Source organism: Diprion similis, chromosome 14 (genome assembly GCF_021155765.1).
Source record: "Diprion similis isolate iyDipSimi1 chromosome 14, iyDipSimi1.1, whole genome shotgun sequence".
Lineage (NCBI taxonomy): Eukaryota > Metazoa > Arthropoda > Insecta > Hymenoptera > Diprionidae > Diprion > Diprion similis.
The window spans coordinates 8,575,615-8,601,054 of NC_060118.1; the positions used below are offsets into that span (position 1 = coordinate 8,575,615).

The 25,440-nt window shown below is 35.9% G+C and overlaps 1 protein-coding gene across 2 annotated transcripts in view; it reads right to left on the reverse strand.

Moving 5' to 3' along the window:
• The window catches only part of LOC124414716 (glutamate receptor ionotropic, kainate 2), a 198,524-nt gene that overhangs the window by 40,074 nt on the left and 133,010 nt on the right, over positions 1 to 25,440 (reverse strand). For both annotated transcript variants that reach the window (XM_046895743.1, XM_046895744.1), the window contains exons 4-5: positions 21,764 to 21,948; positions 7,458 to 7,615 (exon numbers count right to left, since the gene is read on the reverse strand). In XM_046895743.1, coding sequence (XP_046751699.1) covers positions 7,458 to 7,615; positions 21,764 to 21,948 — 343 coding nt within the window. The remainder of the gene's footprint in view (positions 1 to 7,457; positions 7,616 to 21,763; positions 21,949 to 25,440) is intronic.

The following is a 25,440-nucleotide window of genomic DNA, read 5'->3' on the forward strand; positions in this document are numbered from 1 at the left end:
GTGGAATGAAAATTTTTGAAAAATATTTCTATTCGGTAGATGGATAAAAAAAAATACAGATATAAAACAAAATCAACCAAAAAACTATTAGAAAAAGATAGCAATATTGAAAACTGCGTTACACAAGTTTCATTTTTAAATCTCGTAAATAATAATAATGATAATAATAAACACAGTAAATGCGAATTCTATACTAAAAGCTAAATTTTCAAACGAATGGAAAAATGAGGATAAAAAAGCTTTTTGATCCGGTGATAAAATTGGATTTTTATTTGGGTAAGTCGATAGGTGAAGAGAAAAAGAGGGGAAAAAATCGCGTTGTTTGCAGGAGTGAGTTTTAAGGAAATTGCTAATCTTCGGAGTATAACGAGTTTGGTTTTAGCATCGAGAGTCGTAAAAAGTTTGTCGTGAGGTTGTACGAAGAAAAAGGAAAAACCGTTTGGCGGATTATATTGCTCAAAGTAAACTGGAAACCGGACGACCGCTCGACGTTAAACAATCAGAATTATTAACACTCGGAAAAGAATTCTCTTGGATTTTTATTTTTCTTTCTTTCATTGTTGAAACAACGTGCTTTTATTTGAAAACGAATCTGCCGTGAATAATTTTCTTTGTGAAATTAGTCCGATTTGATTAAAATTGATTATTTTCATCGAATAAATTTTCATTTCAAAGAAACAAATTTTTCGACAGGTTCGTGTTCGAATTATTTCGAATAGTTTTCTCTCGTGAATTCAGATAATTTCTACCAACCCAAAAAAAAAATCTATATATTGTTTAACGATCGCAGTAAAAGCTCTCTAAGTTTTCCCAACGAAAACTGATCGTTTAAATATTGTAAAACATCGGTAAATTTAAGGAACTAATCAGAAACTACGGCGAGGAGTTTAAAAAATCTGTAGAACGATATTCACCCCAAGTGACAAATCAAGGTTCGATAATTCCGCATTCGACTTCGCTTATCAATCGTGTTTCATCTCGCGTTCCAGACTCCGAAAACCATCCCCAAAGGAACTCGCAAAACCGTCGTCAACGTTCCCCCCTCCCTTAATCATCCATTTTATTTTTTCCCCCAGCGTATAAGGGAAGAGAAAGGGTGCATGAAAAATAGTGACCACCCCGCATCGTCGTGCCTATAAATACCGCATCGTTGGGGGTGGTCGGGGGTTACGTGAGCCCTTCAGGGCACACCGTCGGAGGACTTCCGCTTCGAGTTCCCGCCGGAGGACTCGCAGGCACTCCATAACTCAGGAGGACATCGCGGCGAGTCGCCAAGGACGAAGGGGATGAATTGTTCGAAGGTGAGGGTTGGGGTGGGACGGGGTGAAACGAAAAGGAGGGGTTGAGGGGGGTGGGGGAGGGGGAGGGTCACCCATCTGAATGGAGGCCTCGACCGCTTCGCCCCGTCCAATATTAGAAGGGGAAACGCGGTCTGTTTAGGGAAATAAGGCGTGAACGATACCTCGCATAATCCCCACCCCCCCCCAACCCCCCTCCCCCCTATTCCATCCCTCTAGAATTTCCCTTCCTCTCCGCTTCAGCCCCTGCATACATCCGGCTTGTTACAGAGGCACGTACGGTTGCCGGTGAAAAATTGCTTCCCTGCACGCGGTGGTGACCCACGAATCTTCCGTTTGAATAACGACTCGCTACTCGATGGACAGCTCGGTTCACCCTATGTTAAAACACCCTCGACGTTCTGCAACATCTGTTTCACGGAGCTTGTCACGCGGTGTTTAATCCCTTGGTGAACGGTAATTTGGACTTCGGTTTATGATGAAGGGTTTTTGGTTTTTGCTTGGTTTTTTTTTTTTTTTCTTCTTTTTTTGTTTTTACACTTTGTAACCTTTGGCGATTTGGTGAAGATAATTTTTATTGCGTTGGGTAGAAAATCACTTTTTTTTTTTTTTTTTTTTTTTTTTTTTTTTTTTTCTGGTCAAAGACAAACGAGTCTTCAAGTTTTCCTCGTATCACCGAGAATCCGATAAACGGGTATTCAGAAAAAAAAAATCGCTCTTCTCGGGAACAATGAAACTGACAATTTTTTCTTCTATCAATATTTCCGATTCACAAAATTATCAGTCAAATAAATCGTAAGTATTAGCTAAGAACGATGTGTTAATTGTTTTTTCGTTTTTTTCTTCTTCTTCTTCTTCTTCTTCTGTAATTTTTATTTTTCACACTTTCCTCCGTGCTTTTTTCACATTTTACGATTAACACAAAATCCTCCAGGATCCCCCTTTCCACGTGTTAGGGGATAAAAGATTTCCGACTACCCGGTGGCAAAGCGGGAAGAGAAAACGAATTCCAATGTAAAGAAAAAATAAAAGAATGAAAAAAAAAAGAAAAAAAAAAAACCTGCTCACATATTAAACAAAAATAGAATGAAGAATGAAGGAGACGAAGGAGAGGGGGGGGGAGGGGGTGGTGAGAGGGGTGGAAAGACTCCCTCAAATTCGCTTTTCTCTCAGTCGGGAGATAACTGATTCCCCTTTCTTTTCCAACGCTACGAGGTAAAGGAACTTCGCTCCACTCGCCTGCAGCTGCTCATCCATGGGAATCCCCATGGTTTAATACGGTATTATACACGTATATATGTCTATATATATATATATTTATGTATGTTGCGTACGTATATACATGTAGCCTACAGCCAAGGGACAATCTATATTTATGACTTTCCTCACAACGCGATAAGATGCACAGTCGTATTCTTACCGCGTTCTCTGAATATATATCTTGCACTCAGGTTTCGTCTCGGTTCGCAAATTCTCATTCGGATACTACGCTCGGAATTCCTTCTTTGCTTTTTTCTTTTTCTTTATTCTTCTCTATTTCCGTAAGATTCTTAGCGATAGAAATAAGGAAGATGGATTTTAAAGAGATAGAAAAAAAAAAAAAAAAAAAAAAAAGAAAAACGAATGAAAAATGAAAGGTTTGAAAAGATAGTATCAAGAATATTTCTTACTCTTATTATTGTCTTTGAGTTTCTGTCTACTTGTGGTTCTTTTTTTCACCATCGATATTATTTTTTTAACTTTTGTTTCAATTTTTTTTTTTTTTTTTTTTTATCACTCTATTTTTTACGACCAAACTTATAAACTCTAAAAAAATTTTCAGAGGAAAGAAGGAGAAGGGAAAAAAAACAAAAAATAATCAGACAACGATGCGAATCTTTTCAAGCTGACAGTAACGACTTAGATTTGTTTATAAAAATTCACGATCTTCAATTGCGTTTCTTCAAGAAGACCTGATCAATTCTGGTTTCAATTTTTCAAATTTGATCCTACAATGGTGACTTTATTTTATTTGTATTTTAACCAACGGTAATTCTGACTAGTAGAGAAAAATCGTGAATAAAATTTTAACTTCATCTCTTCTCGTTATTTTTTATTTATTTATATATATACTTAACGTAAAGGGTATTGTGAAAAAAATGAATGAAGATATATATATATATATATATATATATATATATATGTATGTATGCGAAAATTGACGGGAGCAATTCGCTGATAAATCAAAAGTGGTAGGTACCAGAATTTTTCAATCAAGGAAGGAGTCAATTTTTTTAATGGAAATCGGCAGAGATATGATCAAAGCAAAGGAGAAGATTTTGCGGTTATAAATAATAATAGTAAGAAAAGGAAAGAAAAAAAAAAAAACTAATTCAAACATCTTACATGCCTTTTTGATCAATTAAACAGCACGGAAGTTTTTGATGCAACGGCTGCAACGGCGTGCTCGTATAAAGGATCAAATTACCTAAAAGGATCCTAATGAATAAGTTTCCTGAATATTCCCAGAGGATGGAAACGGAATAGTTTGTCTTTAGTGCAAAACCGGTAGAATGCGGTCAACGTTATATAATATAAAACGCGCTGACGGCCTTAAGATTAAACTTCTTGAAACTTTTTTCAAACTTAAAACTCTTTAAACTTTTTTAAACCTTAAAAATTATATTCATATGTATATACGAATAATAAGAAAGTATAAAAAATTACGACATCTCGTAATCAGTATGAAAAACTCCAAATTCAAAAAATTTCCAAATTGTAATTGGCTGCAATTTGTTTTTTTTTTTTTTTTTATATATATTTTGTTCACACGATTGCTTGATAAGAAATTTTGACGTGTTGCATGAAACGCTGTACATTAGATCGGCGCTTATATATGGGGTTGAAAAAACAATTCATGGTGGAACCCGTCAAGTCAGTTCCAAGCGATGAACAGAAAAATTCTCAAATTTTTTTTGCAAAGTTTTTATTTCGTTTCCCTAGTCTCCCTTTTCTTTTAATTCACTGGAAAGTTTCAAATTATTATTCATAATAATATGCTCATTCACTGTATTCCATATCTCATTTTATTTCAAGCTTAATCGTAGGCAAAAAAAAATTTTTAATTCATATTCTAGAATATTAAGTGACAAATAATAAAAAAAAAAAAAAATCATAAATGAGCTATCTCATGAGAAAAATGTGCTATATTGATTCGATTTGTTTTTTGTTTTCTTTTTTTCTTTTTTACCGGAAAGAAGACAAATTTTACCGAATATTCGATGATACAGGATTTCTTTTTCATCCACGAATAACTAATGAAATAAAATTCAGTACAACAAAATCCAACGAATAAGCAGATATTTTTGAACAATTTGAAACTGGAAAAAAAATGTAAGTCTGAATAATTGAAGAATTGAGGAATCGTCATAAACAAGATATGAGTTGATGGATATGAAAAAAAAAAAGACAGAAAAAACTTCCCCCTAAAAAAAAAAAAAAAAAAAAAACAACGACAACAACAATTGAAAAAGAAACAGAAAACTGGACACAAGAATGAAAATTAATCACCCAGCCATAAACCGCGTCACATTCCCCTCGCCTTGGGATACTTTTTTTCATCACGTTACACGGGGTCTCGACGACCCCTGCCAACAAGTTTTTGTGAGACAACGTAGGGATGAGAGAATTAGGCGAGCACGAAATTCGGCAACCTGAATCTGTTTTTTCCTTCCGCTTTTTAGCCGTCTCCTTTGCGAAATCGATACGTCCAAGGATCGAGCTCGACTTGGATCCCATGATTTTTATTCGATCCGGTGGAGCGCGAGGATATTTATTATTAATCCACGCGTCGATGCTTTCGGAAAAAAATGACGGAGTTGTTCCATCCATTTATCATGCGTCGTTTCTTTCTCCCTGTTTTTCGCCAGTTTTTCTTGAGCATAGCATTTTCGCAAATTCAAATTTTCAGAAAACTGAGAGACAGTGGAACCGTTGGTACAATTTTTTTATTCGTCTGGCTCTGACATCTTAATCTATCGGTCCAGAAATTCCTGAAACTCAGACCAGTCTCAGCAAAATTTAGACTGTTTTTCGAAATTTTGGTTAATCGTAATATTCCCTCCACCATCTTGAATTTTAGAAACGATAAATTCCTTGGATTCGGATATCCGGATCCAAACAAACCCAGGAAATTAGTTTCAAAGCCTTAAATCTTCCATTTCGAAATCTTGTGCTTCGGAAACTTAACTGTTTCGTAAAATTTTCATTTTTTCGATTAAAAAACAATTAAAAATTAGACACCTTTAAAATTCTGAACTTCGGAACTCCGTTCCAAAATTATGCCTCAATCCCACGTCGATTTCACTCGTTTCTACTCTTTTCCAGTTTCGTGGTCTTTTCAGTTTTTTTTTTCTTTCCTACAACCCTCTTCAACCGTTGCTCATTTTATTTTCCGCAACCGTCGAGAGCCGCGGCGCGTTTTTGGTTTCCCACTTTAGGATTTTTTTCATTTCATTCCCACGTTTCGTCTCCTTATTCTCTCTTATTCTTGTCTTTAGTCTCTCAGTCTTCTTTATTCTCTTGCAAAACGATCGCTTCGAGGATCCACTGCTCCCTCAGGAGGAACTCGGCGTATCTTTATCCGCAGATACGTTATGGGTATACGTAAACCATGCATGTATGTACCTATATGTATATGTATACACACCTTCGTATAACCCATCCAACAGCAAGGAAACACCGCAATATCACCGCCGGTTTCTTCTTATCTCGCCCGGCATTGTAAACGCGGGGGTTCGACTAAAATCTTCAACGAAAACTTCAACGAAAACTTCAACGAACGAACCCAACCCAGCTTCGACGCAATCACGAACCTCGGATCTGCGCAGTCCGTAAAGAACAATTTCGTTCCTCGGTTTCGGCCCACAACCGAAAATGAGCGATCAATTGTCCTTAAAAAAAATTATTAAGGAAAAACCTCGGATCGAGCGTCGCAGCGAAGCGTTTTTTTTTTTTTTTTTTTGTTTGTTTTTTTTTTTCCGTCAACCTTTTCCTTACTTTTTATGGTAAATAGCAAGTATAAGGATATCAAATAATGGACGTTATTGAAATCTAAATCAACGATTTTGGGCCTTATTTTAGATTTTTTCAAATTTGTGTATCTAGAATCTCCAATTCGTTTGAATTTTATTACCATTCATTCGAATTTGAGTTACAAATATACAAACTCTCGTTGTTTCATCTTCCTTAAGAATTTTTTTTTTGATTTTTTTTTTGGTTTTTTTTTTTTTTTTTTTTTACCATCAACCGAAGTCGGTTTTTTTTCTCTTCAATCTCTTCCTCATTTTTTATGGTAAATAGCAAGAATAAGGATATTAAATAATGGACGTTATTAAAATCTAAATCAACGATTTTGGGCCTTATTTTAGATTTTTCAAATTTGTGTATCTAGAATCTTCGATTCATTTGAATTTCATTACCATTGATTCTAATTTGAGTAACAAATATACAAACTCTCGTTGTTTCATCTTCCTTAAGATTTTTTTTTGTTTTTTTTACCATCAACCGAAGTCGGTTTTTTTTTTCTTCAATCTCTTCCTTAATTTTTATGGTAAATAGCAAGTATAAGGATATCACATAACGGGCATTATTAAAATCTAAATCAACCATTTTGAGCCTTATTTTAGATTTTTCAAATTTATGTATCTGGAATCTCCAATTCGTTTGAATTTTATCACCATTGATTCAAATTTGAATTACAAATACATAAACTCTCGTTGTTTCATCTTCCTTGAGATTTTTTTTTTTTCTTCACCATCGACCGAAGTCGGTTTTTTTTTTTTTTTTTTTTTTTTCTTCTTCGGCACTTTAAAAAATATTAAAAATGTGTAAAAATTTTGAACGAAATCAGAAATGGTGAGGGTCAGACGTCGATCGAGTTGACATGGAATTTTCCATAGGTATGAAGCAAAAAAGTAAATTAGGGGTCGTGTCAATACAACCTTGAAAATTTTCAGCAGCAAAATCAAAAAATGGGGGTTTTTCGTTGCAGATTATTTCGAAAAAGATTATTTCGTTGCAGCCCTCGAATGGCCCAGAAATAAATAAAATAAAAAATGGATTTCATTGTGGAAAAAATGAATTCAAACACAAAAATTTAACGAGAACAAGCTAATCTACCTGTAATCCAGGCCTTCGCCAAGCTGCCGAACGGCGATCGGGAATTCGCTGGGTCCGTGGGCCTTGAGGAGTTCCTGAAGCCTGACGAGTCCTTCGTTGTTTTCGTATATGATCGTGAAGCTTTTCCATCCCCAGGCCTTTACGAGATCGACGTACGCCTGGAATAATAAAACTCAAGCTCATTTACTCGCCGTTGTAATCCTGTAAACAGGATATGCCAGGATATACGCTATAGTATATATTACGAGTATAACGAGCGGATGAAGCTTCCGATTTGCGCGCGAGCTTTTTCAACGACGCGAATAAGCTTTGCCTTCTATTCCAGTTGCGCGTGATTTTTTTTTTTTTTTTTTATTTTTTTTTTTCTTCACTTTTTTTCAGAGGTTATTTTTTCTCTTTTTTTTGCTTTGATATTACTTTTTTCCTTTTGGGACACTGTTCGAATTTATCGCTGCGTGAAAGTAAACCGTCCGACAAATGCTCTTTTTGTATCCTTGCGGACAGTTTTATGCGCATATCGGTGAGTTGTGTGAGAACAAAATGGCCCATTTCAGTTACGATCAGTGAATCAAAATAATACCATTTTTTTTTTTTTCAGAGAGAAAGAGAACGAGAGAGAGAGAGAGAAAGGAGACACTTTTTCGTAGCTTCGGTTAAAAAGTTTCTCCAACTAAATCGAAAACAGGTATAGAGGAGGTGTGGGCAAAACAGGATAGAAGGGGCAAAATGGGATATCCTTAAATATTTTTCAAACGGTCAAAAATGACGGTTGCATAAACATTATTGAGCATTATTTTGAATTTCCAAAAATTTGCAAAAATCTTCCTTTCATCTGAAAATCATTTTTTATTTTCTATGGTTAAAATTGAAAGAGAAAAAAAAAAAGATTCAACGTATTTGAGTCGTCGAATACTAAGTATTTCCTTGAGTACCCCGTTTACCCCCCCCCCCCCCTCCCCCCCTCTTCCACGCCTCCCAACCTTCGAATATCATAGAATTTTTAATTTTCACCACAAAAACTCTCAGACAGAGTTTTTCTTTTTCCGAATTCGATCGGATTTGAAATTTTTGTCCGCAGTATCGCATCCGCCATTTTGAATTTTATTTAAGCCGATTACAGATTTGTAATTAGCAAACCCAAAGACTTATAATATATGTAGAACATGTTTAGGTGTATAGGGGGTAACTTTTTTGGAAACGAATCATTCCTTCAATTCTTAAGATTTTTCTGAATCAATTTGTTGCTAACTGTAATTTGTATTAAAAATAATAATTTACATTATATCGCAATGATTACTCTCGAGTATTGAAAAACTATCAGTACAGTATCAGAAATAAGAAAAAAACTGCAAAGTAATATGTTAAAAAGTTCTCTGAATATACAAAAAATGGATGTAAAATATGATTGGTGGTAAGAATACTCACCATTACGGCTCAATAAGGGTGAAAATCAAAGGTTGTAATTTTTATTATTATATTGTATTATTGTAAAAAATGTACCAGGTTTATAACAATTTAAACTCTTGTCTATAATTTTAGTATTCTCCATTTTTTTATTTTTGAATATATAACTCAGCCTTTTGAAAATAACGATTTGTCAACCCCTCGACATACGACTATCTCGTTAAATAAAAAATGAACAACAAACACCAGTTTTACTATGTAGGATTTTTAGAAGTAAGAATGACTTGCAGACAACCGATCGTTGGAAATAAATGAAACTGAAAATTCTCCCCCAATAAATTGAATATAATTTAAATATTCGCTGACGTGAAATAATCGCGCATAATCGTTTCGCGATTGAATACCCCGGCGTCAATCCGGCCAATCGACGCGAAATAGCCGTCGAGTAGTAAATTGAAGAACCAGATTCGGCAACCCGGGCGTGAAATTTTTCGCTCCCTCTCTTTCTCTCTCACCCCGTTTCATCCCTCGTCGAAAGCCACGCACGTAGAAGGGCGCGTCACTATATACATATTTCATAAATCGCAGGCGAGCCTTCCGACCTTTTAGCGAACAAACAGCTTGCCTCACGTCCCCCTTTTCAACACCCTACCATAAGAAGTCCCCATCAAGTTCATTATTATTATCGTATAATATTTTCTAAATACCTTTTCCACCCCCAACTACAGGGGGCGAAAATTCCCGCACCGTCAAAAGCACGCTGCTATGATAATTCTTTCCTTCCTCGTCGCCTCTCACTTTCATCCGTTCCTCACTCTGACCTGCCAAATTTTTCGTCCCCCCCCCCCCCCCACCCCACCCCACCAACCCTCGCAAAATAAAAATCCGTCGCTTGGTTCACCCTCTCACAAGTGTCGATCTGTGCCTATATTCAATCGATATCTGTCAGGGATCGACGGATCAGGCTGCTCGGAGTTATCGTCACAGGACGTCGCGTCGCGTCGGCTGGTATTTTACCCTCTCCCCCGCCACGGGGTGGCTTTTTTCATTTTTATTTCACCCTTTCGGTTCTCTTTTCTTCGTTCAAAGCTAACAAATTGCTGTTTCGCAGGATTAGGTTACCGGGGAATCTTAGCCGGGGGTGCCAAAATCAGGGGGGTGAAGTCCTGGGGCCATTTTTAGGCGACCATCTTCTCTGCAAACAAATCGACTGATTCAACCCTGGGCTTGTCTAGCCCGATACTGTTTTAGTCGAGGAGATTTATGCCTCTACAGAACGTCGAAACCACCCTCGCTTCACCCCCGACACTTTGGTTTACCAAATTATGATACACGTGTCGGTGATTATACTGCGTCGATTTAATTAGCACGATTATTAATTAGCCAGCAAGTCGGCTCCTTGACAGATCTCTTAGCCAATTAATTGCACAGGATTACAGGTGTATACATATTAGGGTGGCGCAAAAAAAATCGACTAATTTTTATTTTTTTTTATTTTTGAGTCTCGTGTGACAAAATGTTAGCTTTTGATGTTTTAAGAGCCAACTCCAAAGGACAGCTTGAAAAAAAAATTTTAAGAGGTCGCTCCAAATTTTTTTAAATGTCAAAAATCGTCCAAAAATTTGATTAAAAAAATTTTCAGTATTTTGATTGATTTCAAATTCATTTCGTGGTGTATTTTTATATATTTCTTCTTACTAAATAGATGTAAAAAAAAATGTATGAAAATTTGTCGACGGTTGTAGCATTTGGAAACAGGGAAGTGGAAATGGAAAAATTTCGAAAATGTATTCAGAATTTTTTTGGCAGCGAAACTTCGAGTATAGAAATTAAACTTTTACGAAACTTCAAAGTTTCAAAAGATCCGAAACCCGACGCTTAAAGTTCGAAAAGTGCGAAAATGAAAAAATTTTGAAATCCGAAACATCGAAATTCCGACTGATGCAAAATTTTTAGTTCTATGAATTTTTGACTCAGTGAAATCTCACGATATTGATCTTTCTTTGTTTTTGATTTTCGATTTTTTTACGTTCGGATTCCTGGTCATTTTGACTTTCTGTTTTTTTTTTCTCACTTTTTACACCCACTCGTTGAGTACATTTCAATTTTCGGAAATCTTACTCTATTAAAACCTCATTTTTCGGAATTCTGCATTTCGGAACTTTGAGGATTTCCGGCAATTTGAAACGCTGTTGTTTCTCCAAAGCCTCATTTCTTTCCTCCAAATGTCATAACCTTACTTTTCAGTACTTTGCTCTGTCTCCTAACTCGAATCCCCAGAATTCTGTATCTCGTAACTTTGATCCACCGACTTTTCCACCATTAAAAATTTTTTTACTTCCCAAAAGTTTCATTTCCTTACTTCAAGTTTCACCGTCACAAAAAAAAAAAATTCAAAACCTTTTTCAAACTTCGCCAAAACAAAAATCCAATTCATCCCACAAGCAAATCGAAACACAAATTATCTAAAATCATCATACAGCGGATTCAATTGTTTAAAAACTTTTCACCCCCGTTCGAATTCCTCGCAAATTCCTTTTCACCCTCACACGTATAACAGCAAGAGCATATATTGCATTAGGTATTCGTCCTGCGACCAGACCGCGTCGGCGTTTTTACGGTGGTTGTAAATTACGCGGAAATATTTCACCCCCGCCAACCATACGAATGCATATTTTACCTCTATCTTGTTCAAAACCCGCCGCCGCCGCCATGAAGTCGGCACTGTATTCACGTTTTCAGGTGTACTGTATATACATTATGCACACATTTGCGTGTAACATGTACAGTGTCATGCATATATTCCCAGAGTCTTGGATTTATTATTGTTGAATTTTCACCATTCCGAACACGTGTGGAGAGTCCCTCACCCCTTCCGGCCCATCGAACCCCGTGCCAGATTCACCCCCATACAGGATGCATGCGCACATGAGGTGAAACTGCTTTATTTTCGCATCCCTGCATTTTTCTTTTATCCTTTATTTCGGCTTCATTTTTTCTTCTGCTCGCACTCGATGTACCAATGAAACATTTTTAGAATTTATTTCTTGCCTCCATTTTTTATTTTCCATTGCTTTGTTTTCGTAGAAAAATATTATATTTCATATTATGAAAAATGTGAATGAAAATAAAAAAAAAAAATTTCAAAATATTAAACCTCATTTTATGAAATTCTATGTCAAAAATTGAAATAACTTTTTCAAAATCGTGTCTATTTTTTCATCCAATCTGTAGAGTTTAAGTTAGCTGCTAGATTATTTTTATTCAATCAATTTTATATTCAAAGTTTTTTTTTTTGTGTAACATTTACTTGCCTCATCAACTACTCGCGTTAAACTGCAAATGAAATTCTTCGTTTCATTTTCTCGTTACGATAAACGCGCGGATCAAATCTCAGGGGTGAATGCAGAGATTGCTTTGATCAAACGATTAATATTCTTCGCTCCTGCTCGTCTTTACTTATTCATTTGTTGATTATTTACTCTCTTTTCTTCATTTTGCATTTCATTTTAAAATTTTGTAAAAGTTCGAACTCTTAATATTAATAAGCGATTTTTTATTTCACGTTTAAATAACACAAGGAATTCTTTTTTTTCTTCATTTTGGAATTTTATTACTCAACAACGGATTGGCGTATCGTAATTGGCGTCAATTGTTTATCCCACCCTAATGTATATTATATATTGATCATTTTTTTATTTGTCAGTTTTGAAAATAGGTACCGAACTAAATTAAAACCGAAAAAAATCATTCAATGTACCGTTTTTTCTACTTCCGATTCTCAGCACAATTTGGCAAATGTGAAGTAGCGGATATAGAACAAGAAGCAAAAAGAGAAAACCGGGAAAACAAAGAGCCGGAATTATGTAGGACCGGCTTTAAAACGCTGCTGCGTCTCACCTTTCTTCTGTTACATCCGAATATTCAGGCAGTAATGATTTTTTAAACAAGCTCTTCTGACGGCCATCAAAGAGAAGATAAAAAACGCGATAAGTGGCAGTTTTTCCTTTTTTTTTTCTTCTTCATCCCACGTCAGTTACTCTCTTCTTTTTTCTCGCGAAGTATCGCCACTTCGACGACGACGTCCCCTCAGACCTTTTTTCGGCTATTGAAGTGTGTCAGACTTGAAAAATGTCAAGTTCATATTTATATATATATATTCCTTTGCGAATCTCTTCGAAAAACATATTTTTACAGGTATTCCTAAACGTTGTACAACTTTTAGAATTATTCATTCCAATCGGTTGCAATAATTTTGCGTTTACTAAATCGAAATGGAAAAGTTAGCTCAAAGTTAAGAAAAAAAAAAAAAAACAATTTAATAAACATCGATTCTTATTCTCTGCACGAGTGCAAAAATTATTGATGAAAATTCATCACCACTGTATAGTATATATTTTGCGATTGAAATTTTTCTACACGAAGCTCGTTACTTTTCCTCGTATTTCTCACTTGACGAAATATTTATCTCAGCCGAATGGCGAATAGCGAGAAAACTCGAGACTTTGAGGAAAAGTGCGGCTTTCTATTTTCTTCCTTCGTCCTTCTTCGTCCGCGGTTTCAGTTCCTTTCCCGGCTCTTTTCTTCTTCTTCCTCTTAACTGCTAGATTCTTTTCTTCTTTTCCTTCACCTGCGACCCCCGTTTTATCCCCTGGGTTTCATTCTGCAGAGACACTCGACTGCTATTCCTCTTCTTTAGTTTCTCAACTTGTTCACTTGCAGGTGACAACGAGGACCAGGAATTACGTGCAAGAGAACGATTCATATTAAAACAATGAGGGAGTTAGAAATTGTGTATGCGTGTGTGTGTGTAGCTTGAAAAATACTTTGCAAAATTTTTATTCTTCGGCGAAAACTGCCGGATTACCGAAGACTGGATTAAAAAAAAAAATTTTTTCTTGCCTCATTTTTACTGCCGAAAATTGAAAGAGAAAAGTTAATTTACGATTCTGACTTGCAACGATTTACAGCGAGAGTTTAGAGACGTTTTTTTTTTTCCTAGTTTTTTCTGTTTATATATCTAAATTCCAAAGCGGAAGTGCATGGAAATTGGAAAGGAGATAACGAAGTCACAAGCTGAAGGATCTAATTTTTATGAATAAAACATAATATGTTGTTTGGTGGGAGACGAAATTTAAAAGTCAAATACGATGGAATTTTATTGCAGAATTGATCGTGCTAGAATTCGGACGTGAATAAATCGTTCGTTTTGATTGGGTATGTAAGTAAGTTATCGAAATGAAAACACTCGAGATTATACCGTGTCTAAAATCAGTCAAATTAAAATCTCGATCGTAAAAAAAAAATTTTTGTGACCACAAATGTGTTTTCAAATTCTCCATAGAATTTCGTAAAAATTTAATTGCAACGACATCTTTCTTTCAGGTTCCAAAATTGATCGGAAAATATTATTATCCAAAGAATTTATTCGTTTCTTCTTTATTATTATATATTTTTGTCGAAGAATAGAAAAAAAAAAACAAAAAAAAAAAAAAACTGGATAATTGCGTAACCTTTTCAAAATTATTCATAAAACTGGTTCCCGTTAGTTTGTCTAATTTTCTGATTTTATATTCAAAGAAAATTCTTGACAAAACACGATTGTGAAATAATTAGTTGTTAAACTTATTCCTTGAACGTTTTTTGAGGATATTTTTCTGCTACTTTTTCCCTTGAGAAGGCAAACTGAGAAAATTAATCACTGAGAATAAGACGCGCACAATTCACCGCTCTGTTACAAGACACTTAAGTTTCTATTACTTTCCATAAAACGTTACGGAACATTGAGATGAATGAGGATTTAAATCTCGGAATGAATCCGAGACCTCGAGTGAAGGAAAGCGTAACCTTCATTTCCCTATCTTGTTTCTTCCATGTCTTTCACCCTCATTACCTATTTACGCCTCTCTTCTTTCTCATATATATATATATATATATATAAAACACGGAAACACAAATCCGGGAATGACTTATGCTGCACTCAGGGATCATCCATGGATTTTGAATGGGAAATCCAGCTGAGAAGCATTTTCCGGTATTCTTACCCCCTTTTTTCTCACTGCGTATCCTTACGAGTGAGAGTAGAAAAAGGAAGTAAGTAAGTAAGAAAAGAAAAAAAAAGAAAAACGATGTGGAAGGAAGGTAAAAACTTCCCGCAAGTCAGAAGAATAAACCTTGCGAGCGATGTAAAAGTGCGTAGAAATCCGAAAATGAATAAAATACGTTGATTTGAATTCAGAAGTGAAAAACGAGAAGAAAGAAAAAATATATGAAAAAAAAAGGCAACACCGTTTTTCATTTTCCTCGTACAAATGGCAACTTCCGGTTCCAAACGAGCGTAAAGCGCTTCGGTTAATTATGGCTGTACAGAGTTTTTACATGCCGGAAGTGGGGAGTCGTCACTGTTTCCGGTTTACATTTATACACGGTCGGATCTGACGAAGTAAACCGGAAGTTGCGGTACGTGGTGTTTTCGGTGATGCGATTTATCGTGGAACGTTTTTTTTTTTTTTTTTTTTCGTTTCTGAGTGAAAATTTCATACCGAATAGAAAAATAAATAAAAATCATACACAAGCACGTACACGTAATATAATATGCATAAAAGATTTCGAAATCGATTGATTGCATAACAGTTTAATTCTACAGAAAAATAAAACTCATAGTCATTTAATATAAATTATTAATAATATATAAAGAAAATGATTAAATTCTTTTTTAAACTCTTTGCAACTAATTGTAAAACGATTAAGTATTTAAATAAAATTATTTACAATATAAACAGTGCTGCCTATATGAGTATCGAAAATTAAATAAACTAATATCGGATCCTCAAGAATTTTCAAGAATTCAGAAAAAAGATTTAGAGAATAAAAATCAAACGAGTATCCTTATTTTCACCCCTCAATCGTTGAATTTGCCGTCCATTCGCGGCCGGTTACGAATCTTTTCGACGCCAATTTCTCACCAGCGTTACAATCGGTTCTAATCACCGAAGACTGCAGGATAAAAGAGTGGAAAATGTCTGGCTGAGTTTCACGCTGCAGGAAAATGTCCAGACGAGATAGGGACAAACGGCCTAACGAGGTGAGTGATTAACCACGCAAGGTGTTATCGTGTGTGGTGTGTAATTAGCGTCGTTTCTTGTCCCAATTCTATTGGCAAATTCACGATCCATCAACTCACTTCGCTTTATTCGCTTTCCGCATCCGCAGTAATGTTCAATAATAACTTCCCAGTGGCTAACTGTTTTACTAGTTTTTTTTTTTTTTTTTCTTCGAATTGAAATTCGAACGAGTTTCCTTTCTGATCAAATTCTATAACTTTTTTTAAACTGAAAAAAAAGATACAAAAAATGGAAATGTAAAATAAAATATGAAACAGTCGCATACTACTTTCTGATCATGATAGATCTTACTTATTTATCACACATAATCTTTGGAAAAAATTTCAGAATTTTGAATATGGTGGATTTTTTTTTTTGTTATTCCTTTTTTAAACAAGAACGGTCGTCGAAAAATTCTTCGAACAAATGAGGCTTTTTACTTAAAGTGGAATCAATGCAAAATAAAACAAAAAAAAAAAAAAAATCATTCAAGGATCTGATGAGCTGAGGTAAATGATTCCCTTCGATTTCACTTGGAATGCTCTATATTATAGATAAAAATTGATTTTGTCAAGAATGTTACAGAGACTCTTAAAGTTTCTTCCTCGATTACTATAAAATCGGAGATGTTTGCAAGGGTGAATAATCCATATGAATGTGGAACTTGAAGAGAAGGAGGGAGTGAAAAAGAAATGTGAGGGGGATGGAGGGTGGAAAGGGAAGTAAAAAATTTTATAAATTCACTGAAGCAAAATGATGTCGGGATTTTTAATCTCGGATCCACGATAGAGGCGCGTCTTTTTTCCTTTTTCTTCTTCTTCTTCTTCTTGTTCTTCTTCTTCTTCTTCTCTTTCGAGTCTGGCGACGAGTAGTAAGGATCGGTGATTCGGGAGACCGCAGGGAAGTAGTGAAAGCCGTTGCACGTCGAACCGGCGCCACTTGGCTCGCTTTCGATCGCTCGGAGGGCGACCGTCGCCTTTCCATCGAAATCGAATACCTCGTTGCAACCTTTTTTCCTACCCCATTCAACACGCCGTCTGAATTTTCAACCGAGTATACATATACGTATAATATTATATCACGCATTTATACATCTATCTATCACGACCCCAATTTTTTTCACACAGAGCTAGCAACTCCAAACCACTTAGTGTTTTTTTGCATATATATATATATATTAGGGTGGCCCTTGATATCGTAAAAAAAATATAAACACTCTCTCACCTCTTAAATTGACTCGAAATACTAAAAAATTATTTTTAAACGTCAAATCCACTTTTAATTTTAATATTAACCCGTGCTTCAAAGGTCTGTTCAAGGAGTTAAAATCGTTAAAAAAAAGAAAAAAAAAGAAAAAGAAACGACAATGAAAGATTTTTGATATTCTTCTTTTATTTTTAATTTATGTAGCTTTTGATATACAATTGAATTTAAAAAATAGTTTGTAAAATAAAAATGTAAATCTTGTGTTACGTCGATAAATTTTGTTTAAAAATTTATTGCAAATAATTTACAATATTCAATGTAAAATAGTCGTTTTTAATTAGACAAAAATGAAAGATTGTTTGATTAGAATTTAAAAAGCAGAAATAAGGAATATTTCAAGGAAAATTTTTAATGTGAGAAAAGGTGAAACTTCTACAAATATGATGTAAGATGTAAATCAGTGTAACAGCACCGAACATAATTATTGCCAATATAGCATTGTGGTTTGTTGATCCGATTATTTTTGGATTTTCTCGTATCTATTTCATGTAAAAAAAAGTATTGCCGACGATTTACGGATAACGGCATTGATTTTTGCGGGAAAAACTGTGTCAAACTTATTTTTTTTTCTAATTCCTTACCTTGATAATCACTCCTAATCGATTTTAACTCCCTGAAAGAGTCTTCGAAGCACGGATTAATATTCCTGCTTTTTTTTCCTGCTTACAGAAAATCTGGGAAAACACGAAGATTAATAAAAAGAATGAAATTTGCAATCACGAATAGTGTATAATCGAGGATAATTATCTTTTTATTCGAAAAAAAAAAAAAATTAAGAAATAAAGACTGTGTACAGATAAAAAGATTGTGATAAAAATTAGGGAAGAAAAGAGGATCAAACGGCGTAGAAAAATGAGGGGTTAGTTAAGGGGTCGTTAAATGGGGCTGATCAGTCAGAGTCGGAAGCAAGTAGACAAGGTGAGCGCTTAGGGGTTCGCTGTTGTACGTTCGAGATGTACAAATGAGACAGAACTCTTCCAGGATCAGGGGGTGAGACGGTGGCGCACATCCCTGAAAAGAGGGGATGAGCAACGAGCGATAGCAAGCGTTGGTTTCACCCCGGAAAGCGATACAAATTGAATTCCACGGAAACACTGCGGCCGATTCGGGTGTATGTACTTCTTCTTTGGCTATAGTTTATCCCATTTCTTCTAAATCTCTTTCCTCTCCATTCGAATACCACAGGATCTAATGGAACTCCGGTGGGTTCCGTTATCCACTTGGAATTGTTGAAGAGGTTGGTCGGTTCTCCGAAAGTCAATACCTTTTATTAATGTATTACGAAACGTTCGAACGTCTAGGATTGGTTGAGCCAGTTTATACGCAAGATCGGTATCGCGCGAATTTGTAATTAATTAATAAATCTCAAATTACAAATTACAAATTACAAAACCTCCATTTTTTTACTGAAAAAACAAAATTAATTACGAATTATGATTGTATTTTCCGATTGAAAAAAATTAAATAATCAATTACGAATTGTAAAAAAGTCATTGACACTTTGATTACAATTGTAATTTGTAATTGAAATGTGATTGATTACAAAAAGTAATTGTATGCTTCCGAACACTGCGCAGGACGCGATGATGTCTTTCAAAATACCGAAATCGAAGATAATGGAATTATAAACTGATCGAGCTTGCATGTCGATGCTTCGTTTCAAATTGCTTCGAAAAAGTTAAGAATCCAGTAAATTCGGTGTCCTTGTTGCTCTACGATAAATTGTTTTATTCGGAAAAATATTCTTTCAAAACTTTACTCAAACTCTTATTTTTCATTCTGTTGAGATTGTTAAATAGTTATGTGACTTGCCCTTTTCGAGCTTAGTCGCAGACTGAGCGCTGCTCGCTTCTCGCGAGCCCGACTCGCCTCGCGCCGCGCGCTCACTAGCCGCCGCGCATGCGCAGTGCATGCGCAGTCGCAGTCAGCTGACCTCAGGCGCGAATATGGCGCCGCAGCGCTGCGCTCGTGAAGGCGTCGAACTAAAGTGCCCGACGCTTGGCTCAGCCCTTCGTATCAACCGACGGACTGTTGGTCAACTTGGCATTTTCAAGCAACATGGCGCTATTACGAGAGCTGAGGAGAAAGCCTCGTCGCATTCTCTCTTTCCCTTCATAGTTCTCTTCACACGCGACTCGCCCGTCAAAGTTCGTGCGATATGACCGGATTCTTCGAGTGGGTGAGACCCTTATTACGAATCGAAAGCTCTCACGAACTCGATTCTCTTCTATATGTTGCAATGGAAGAAAGGATTACACCCTTGATTTAAGTGGTATAATTTTAATGACCAAAAAACGGGAGCTTGTTTGAGCTAATCATGACATAATTGCCATAGCAACTGTGGGTTGGCGACAAGTTAATTTCAAAAAGTTTCACCGTTACTGGCGAAAAGCAGAAAAAAAAACAAACAAACAAAACAATCGGACCAGAATCAGCTTCTGATTGATAAATGTGGAATTAAAAATTGCCTCATTGAAAAGCTCAGGAATTTCCTTTATTCTAGTAGACAGAAAAATACAGGCGATGACTTTGTGACTGCGGTGGCTTGTTCGAAAAAAGGATCCCAAACTAAAAGAGCAAAGATCGACGAACTTTGAAGCGGCGACTACGGTTCGTTCGTCCTTAGATCAGCCAGGGGGGCGGAAGGGGGTGCAATTCCATTTCTTTGATCTGTCTGCCCAGGAAGAGAATGATCAACGAACCGGAATCCCGCGTCATGGTCGGGGTGGCAAACTCCCACGGGAAAAGCTCACCACACGTGTGCCACGAATTTCTGGGCCTTTGGCGTTGCCAGTAGGAGGTAAAGCTCGGTTTATAAACTGCGATGAGATTGAGAAAGAGTCGTGCGATTGTATTAAAGTTTCGGAGATCCGTGCGTAGACAGTTTCCGTATTCGCAAGCTTGCAAGCTCGTTAGTTTTCATGTTTGCAAGCTCGTCACATTTCATATTCGCAAACTCGATACTGCGATAGTTTTATAAATTGCAAGCTCGCAAGCTCGTGAGCTTTTACATTCGCAAATCCGATACCCCAATAGCTTTCATTTTCGCAAGTTCGCAACCTCGTTAGTTTTCGTGTTCGTAAACTCGTGAACTAAAACATACATAAAAGCTCGTGAGCTTTCACATTCGCAAGCTCACAAACTCGCGAGTTTGCAAGCTTGCGAGCTCGCGAGCTTTTACATTCGCGAGCCTGATGCCCATATAGCTTTCATACTCGTAAGCTCGCAAGCTCGCAAGCTCGTGTCACTTTTTCTTTCCCTCTCGCTTTCCTCCGTTCGCCTCAAGGATCCCGAGGGTTGCCCTTTTGGGTTTGAGATTTAATTGAAAATCCTCGAGCGAGGTATATGAGATCCGTAGGCCGACGAACTTGCGAAAAGAAGGGCAACCGCTCTTCATGCCCTCTGCTCGCGGCTCGATCTCGTCGAGTGCCCGGACCTTAGTTTCTTCACTCTAATATCTGCAGCCACCACAAAGGCTCCGTTTCACCGAAACTTTATAACAACAATTAAAACCAACCTTTTTGTACCCACGCAACTTTGAACCCCCTCATTCCTTCCACGCTTATGTACCTCGTTTTCAATCTATTGAATCACTTTGACGGGACTTAGATTGCGAATTTCTTTTTTCGAAGCGGAGAAATGAGATGAAAATGTATCGCTGTTAGTTGGATGATTTTTTTTTCTTTTTTCCTCTTTCTCAAACTGAACTTCCTGGTAGTGATTTAACGACTAGTTAAAATTGATACAAAATCAGGAAATAGGGTAATTTCATATTTTTTTTTTCACCATCAGGGGATTTATTTTCAAATTTTTCTTACTTGTCAGATTTGAGAGGTAATACGACTGATAAAAAAGCTCGATTTTTTTTTTTTCCTTTTGAATTGTGTAAACGAAGTTAAGTCTAACCTCATAATCAGTTTTATTTTGTTTCAAAGTCATAAAAGCTCGATGATCGTTATTTATACGTTTAAATTTATAGGATGTATCAAACAATTTTTCAATCATGAATGAAATCTTCTTAATTGATCTCTATTAATTACTGCATGTTTGGCAATTTTATTCCGCTTCAAAGTCAAAAGCTCGACGATAATTATTTATGCGTTAGACTGTATCAAACAATTTTACAATTATGAACGACACCTTTTCATTTGATCCTTATTAATTACTGCATACTTGCCGCTTTGAATTTTTCACCTTTCATTTGGTTATAAAGAACAATTTTTTATCACTTAATTGAATTGAGTGCGAAATAAATTAACACATCATCACTCGTTTCATCGTTATTTACTTTTACACTCGGTGTTTTAACGACCAAGGTCTCTAAGAACAGATTTTTTCCAACAGTCGATAAAAACGAGAGTCAAAATTCATAGGACATTCCTTATCGACAAACCCATCGTTTTTGCTTATTCTACATTATTTTGCCCAAGTTATTTAAATCCTTTTTCGAAAAATCAGGTCGAACAATTAATGCCGCGCTGACAAAAGCGCGAACCGTATGTCGTGTCGTGTCGTGTCTGCACACATACGTACCTTTGAGAGGGTTGTTGGATGGGGGTAAAGATTAACGAGGCAACTTTCTCGCCGCAGTCGATAATCCCATCGGGTTTCGAGATGCGGAATTTCCATCGTGTCGCATATGCTCTGGACGTGGGATGCTGTATGGGGACTTTGGGGTCCGAATATCGCAGCGACTCCGTTCTTCAGGAGATGACAGACTGGAACAAAAGGCCAATTTTACACGTTTGTCAGTGTCGAACGATTCATTAATTAAGAGGATATATTTTACGAACAAAAGGCTGAAAAGTTGGCAGAATTCACGGAATTTATATCCATCGAGAAATGATTATTATTATTATTCAATTCAATTAGGGATTTTCTTTTTTTTTTTCATCTTCATTCTAAAAAAATTTAGAACCAGCTAAATTTGCATATTTTTTGCAATATAAATTGAATAATGGAAAGCATTGCTGTTGACAAGTTTAGAGACAGCATTCTTGAATAGTTTATCCTTCTTGCCAGTAACATAAGAAAAAAATTGTATTTTTTTTTTTTTTAACAAAATAATTTTCATAAGATTGAAATCCGTTTTTTTATTTCTTATTTAAAAATTTTTATTTCAAACCGTACAACTTTTTGTTTTCTATTCAAATAACAAACAAGCATGACAGTTGAAAAACATAATTTAATCTTTGCAAAGACAATAAATTGTTGAAGAATAATGTCTTTAAATATAAAGTGAAAAATACGTGAAAAGATCTACATTTACGTAAATTTTGAAATAAAAAAAATCCTGATATAACCAAATAATTGTTTATTGAGTAATAAATTCCAAAAATTGTTCAACGTTTCAGATACCATACAAAAAATACGTTCGTTTTTGAGGGCAAGGGCGCGGGAAGATGGGGGAGGGGGGGGGGATTCGACGTTCGTTTTTTGCGTATAGAATTCGCATTTTGGCAAAAGAATTTCGTACACAAAGAAATCAAGGGTTGCCAATCGATTTCCACTGCCAAGCGATTAAATTCTCTCTATTATTGAAACGAATTTTCATTTTGAATACCTCAAATAGGTTCCAATATGAAGAATCTTAGAAATAGATCGAAGTATAAATCAATAGATCAAACGCAACGTGGGGGTGGAGGGGAGTGGTGGTTTAAAATCGTCGAAAAAAGCGAAGATAGTTTTTTGAACGGTTCCTTACTCGTTTTATGCCAGTAAATGAACGTTTGGAAAAAAGTGTGATTCGCAATCGACTCTGACATTAAATCGTCGTGCAGATTCACGTGAAATTTGATTTATCGTCAGCCCAAACTGCAGTTACACACCCACTATGCAGTTTGAATTTATGATTTGGGGGTGGGAGGACGGGGTTATTACAGCCCTGCGAAATTCGCATTCGCGATACGCATGCGGTGACCTGCATTCGCTGCACGTGGTTCATACGCTAAGCCATACATTCTGCACCCGATGATCGCCAAGATACATACAAAATAGCGATAATAATGGCCGCTGCGATATTCCGTCTACATGCAGAACGGAGTGCCAATTTCAACCCTTATCTCAAGGGGCGTCCGGCGCTACAGTGTTTAATGTTCATTGTCGACTCAGCCTCGATTCTTGCCGATATTCTTTCTAATTCTACCCCAGCTGGTCATTAATCGTAAAATGAGCTTTTCCAAAATTTCACAAGCTTTTGTTTTCTCAAATCAAAATTATTCGAGGATGATTATTAGGGTGTTTCATTTTCAGGCGATATTTTTTTTTCTCTGTGTGCTACCTGAAAATCTTATACTTTATAAAAATCAAAATATTATGCCGCCGGGTAAAAGGTTCCAAGTCCATCAGAGACTGAGCTATTTCAAAAATTCGATTTCCCATATAAATAATACAGAAGAATTTTTTTTTCGGTTTCAATTCGATTTTTCAATGCTAAAAAATTTTTTTTTGGGAAAAACACGTGTAACACAATTTTTTGATTTTTATAAAGTATGAAATTTTCAGGTAGCACACAGAAAAAAAAATATCGCCTGAAAATCAAACACTCTAATGATTATATGCTTCTTTCTTAGGTATTGTAATTATTTTCAATAGAATCGAACAAGGTAAAAAGAAAAAATATCACATCATATCGATTACTGGTCAACATTTCTCGTATCTCTTCTAGTTTCTGAAATACTGGCAAGTAAGGGCGGTTAAAAAGGACCACCCTGTATACTATATAGGATCATCATATGCGCGGAGGTATATGGATCCTAACGTAGTTGAAAAACCAGGTGTAACTTTTTGATCACTTTTGATCAAGGCTCAACGATGATATATGTGTATATATATGGGGCATTCCACGCCAATTTGACGTAGGTTTTACCCTTGACCTCTCAGATTTGGCGAGAGATTTTTTCTATGGTTGTTCTCACTTCGAAAGGTATTCTGTGTTTTTTTTTCGACTCAATTTGAATTTTCTTCAATTGTTAGAAACGATTTTATCTGCCGGCCAAAATTAAAAATTCGATAAAATTCTGAAAAAACCCGCGTCAGGTATAAAAATTTTCAAGCTTGGATCTGGAGTCGGCCGATTTACCCTTCTTACTGCTTTCAATCTTTTGAAAGAATTCATTTTACTATGGATGGTTGCTGAGAAAATTTTTATGACACATCGTATTTGTGAAAAAAATTTCAGATTTTTCGGTCTCCGTTTTACGGTTTGCAATTTTTTTCCATCACCGATATGAAGTAGAAAAATAATCTCTGGCGAAAAATCTGAAATTTTTTTTTTTTAAATCCGATGAGGCAGAATTTTCTCAAATTTTTAATTTTGGTCGGTTGATAAAACCGTTTAAAAAAATTGTAGAAAGTTCGAATTAAATAGAAAAAAACGCAAAAAAAAATCAAGTATCTTTCAAAGCGAGAACAATCATAGAAAAAATCTCTCTCCAAATCTGAAAGATCAAGGGTGAAAGCCAGGTCGAATTGGCGTGGAACGCCCCATGTATGTATATACGTATACCCTCCGAGTGAAACTGGATGCCGCTCAAGTTCGAGGAACTAAGTGGAAGCAAACTTGCTATTTAAGTTACCCCCGTAGCTAACCAAACCTCGAGGGGAGGACAGGAGCTAATTTCATTCTGTTTCTGCTGCGTCAATTTTCCCTGATTACACCAAGATTACGTATGTATGTACATATGTAGGCACCCATATTATGTATGTGCCTGTGTAACGAACGGTTCTTGCGGAAAATACCTTGTACCTACGGATATTATATGCGCGTGGGTGTTTAATTAAGAGATGAAATTACCGCTAATTTGTAACCAACGAATCACGTCTATGTGAATTAATTCAAAAGAGAAATTAGTCCGATTTAATGGAGAAGACCAGCTGCCGAAATTCACCGCTTCTTATTTATTTATTTATTTATTTATTTATTTATTTGTTTATTTATTATAAAGCACAAATTCAGGGTGTCTAGTTATTTGTGAAAACGTAGTTTCCTGAAAATTCCAGCTTTTCCAGAAAAGAAACATTATTTATTTTGGTTTTTGCTCATGTACACAATAAATGAAAAATGCAACAGGGACAAAAATATTTTATATTTGACCAGAGCACAGCTAATTGTGACGTGAATTTGTAAGAATTGGTTTGCAGTTACGATTTTTAAGAAATCTTAGCTTGGTTCGTGACGATTGACTGAAAGTTGGAAGAAAAAAAAATAT